The following is a 2915-nucleotide window of genomic DNA, read 5'->3' on the forward strand; positions in this document are numbered from 1 at the left end:
TCCAATCACCAAATGCTTTCCATTTAGTAACACTCCGCAGTCCAATGCAAGCATTTTCCGCAGGATATATTCCAGTACCAAATTGAATAGCACAGGCGACAGAGAATCGCCTTGTTTTAATCCGGTGAGCACCGCAAACTCTTCTGATAGTTCTTTGCCCACCCTCACTCGCATGTTACTGTCTCCAATAGCTGTTTTTATTAAGTCCACCAGTTTGGCTGGAATACCAAGCTCCTTTAAAATTGTAAACAGGGCGCCCCTATCAATACTGTCATAAGCCTTCTCGAAATCTACAAATAGCGCGTGCATGCTCAGAGCGTATTCCCACCTCTTTTCCATGATCTGTTTGAGGAGGAAAATCTGGTCGATCGTACTTCGGTTTCGACGGAACCCACACTGATAATCACTGAGGATTTTTTCCGCGTAGGGTTCCAGTCTATCCAGCAATATGTACGACAGGATTTTATATGCTGTTGGCAGCAGAGCAATTCCGCGGTAGTTGCCACATTTCCTCTTGCTACCTTTTTTGTGAACTGGGCAGATGATCCCTGTATTCCAATCCTTTGGTTGTATATGTTCCTCCCATATCCTTCTAAGGATTTCGTACAACTTGGATTGAGTCACCGCCCCACCTTGCTTCCATATTTCAGAAGGCACGCCGTCAATACCTGGTGCTTTGTTATTTTTGAGCCGCATGATTGCTTTGTGCACTTCTTCAAATGTGGGAGTGGGTACGTCTTCCTTGTTGTCCTCGGTCTCCCTGGTGATTTCAACTTGAGGGGGTGGGCAATTAAGTAGGTTCTGGAAATACTATCGCCAAGCTATCTTGATGTCGTCTTTATCAGTGATGAGGTCACCATTTTCGTCCTCCAGCACTTGGGTTGTGGGTTGGTATCCTTTTTTTTGTGGTTTTAACTTCGTTGTAGAATTTCCTCGATTCACCGGCACCAGGCATGGCATAAAGGATTTACGAATAGCTTCATGGAATGTCCGCTCCTTATTTCGCCCCGGGGCCATTTACCAAGTAAATAGTGAGCTGCGTAGATACAATGCAAAAGTAGCCGCACTCCAAGAAGTAAGATGGCCGGGCAAAGGGGAGTGTAATATTGACGATAAAGCGATTTTGTTTTATAGCGGTAATGACACGGGACACCACACACACGGTACTGGATTCATAGTCGCCAAAGATTTCGTCCACAATGTCCTTCGCTACGACGCCGTATCTGACAGAATATCAGTACTTCGTATTAGAGGTCAATTTGCCAACATCTCCTTAGTAAATGTATACGCTCCTACAGAATTAGCGGAAGACGAAACTAAGGATCAGTTCTACGAACAGCTCGAACTGATATATGACCAATTACCGGGCTACGACATTAAAATAGTACTGGGGGATTTTAACGCCAAAATTGGAAGGGAGGATATATATGTCCCAACAATCGGAACACATAGTAAACATACACACTCTAACGACAACGGGCTAAGACTAATAAGTTTTGCCTCAGCCAAAGCCATGGTAGTCAAAAGTACTATGTTTCCGCACAAGGATATTTATAAGGGAACTTGGCGATCCCCGGATGGATACACCATCAATCAGATTGATCACGTAGCGATCGACGAGCGTCACAAAAGAACTATTGAGGATGTAAGAACTTTCCGCGGGGCAGACTGTGACAGTGATCACTACTTGCTGGGAATAAAACTCAAATTTAGAATCAAATCAGTAACAAAACATCCACAAACTGCAGAGGACAGAATTGATATAGATAATCTAAAATCACAACATATGAAAGAAACATTTCAATTAGAACTGAGCAATAGATTCAAAGATTTAGATATTAATGACCCGATTGACACAGTATGGGAAAATATAAAGAGCACGGTAAAAGAAATTGGTTTGAAAGTATTAGGGAAGGTCAAAAAGAGAAAGCGGAGGAAGTGGTGGAACCAAGAGTGTGAAGATAAAATGCAAGAAAAACGTCACTATAAGGTCCTGGCGGAACAAGATAGGCAATGGATTGGAAAATACTCAGAATGCGGGTTACAGCTAAAGAAAGCTATCAGAAGAGCCAAAAGACAGCACTTTGATGACCTTATACAAAACATGGAGTCTTTCATACGAGCCTACAGGTATTCCTTCAATCAAATTAGAATCTGGTACATGTGAACCTAAAGGATAAAAGGAGACTGTCCAATTCCATTTTGATCTAGGAATTGGTGAGATGCATCACAGTCAAGATAATAGAGCACAAAGTCAACAGCACACATCCCAAACGCCTTTAGGAGAAGATTCCTGAGGTTAGCTATTAAAATAGTGATAAAAGGATTACTATTTTGTTTTGTAAAGATTAATAAAATCCTTGGAATTTACCTGTAACTAGGGGTACGTACAACCTAGAACTATCAATGTAATTCATAATAATGCAAATCACATTATATTATGTAGAAAGTAGAAATTAGAAAATATATTTAAATGTAATTGATGATCACAAAGCATAATTTTTAAAACCATTTTATTTTTGTAACTAGAAAAATATAAACAGATTGGGAACAGAACAAACGCTATGATTAAAATGATACAGAAGGTAAATTTAATATGAATGCGAACTGATATCACGTTGAGATGTCACTGTTCAATAATTGGACGGCCACCATTAGAATGAAGCCATTTAGATGACTTTGGTATTACAGTGTCTGCTTTCACCGATTTGATGCACAAAGAGAGATACTGCTGCAATTTTGGTCCTTTGAAACCCATAGTGATAATATGATTGAGAAGAAAATTTTGTAAGTTGGATGACGAACATTCTGTGGAAGGGATTGTAGGGGTTAAGAAGAGGAAGATTTTTATAAAAAAAAGGTTTGTCTTTATGAAGGATAATATAGCGTAGATGTGAGCTAGTGTGTCATGAATA

At 40.0% G+C, this 2915-nt stretch overlaps 1 protein-coding gene across 1 annotated transcript; it reads left to right on the forward strand.

Moving 5' to 3' along the window:
* Window positions 1–829: 829 nt before the first annotated feature.
* Window positions 830–2167, forward strand: LOC149906588 (protein CFDP2-like). Its single transcript, XM_090104444.1, has one exon. It carries the CDS (start codon window positions 830–832, stop codon window positions 2165–2167), a length of 1338 nt encoding a protein of 445 aa, XP_089960570.1.
* Window positions 2168–2915: the final 748 nt, after the last annotated feature.

This window comes from Colias eurytheme, chromosome 8, assembly GCF_061535395.1.
Source record: "Colias eurytheme isolate Ceu_HAF_F1 chromosome 8, ilColEury1 Martin Lab GWU primary, whole genome shotgun sequence".
In the NCBI taxonomy this organism is placed as follows: domain Eukaryota; kingdom Metazoa; phylum Arthropoda; class Insecta; order Lepidoptera; family Pieridae; genus Colias; species Colias eurytheme.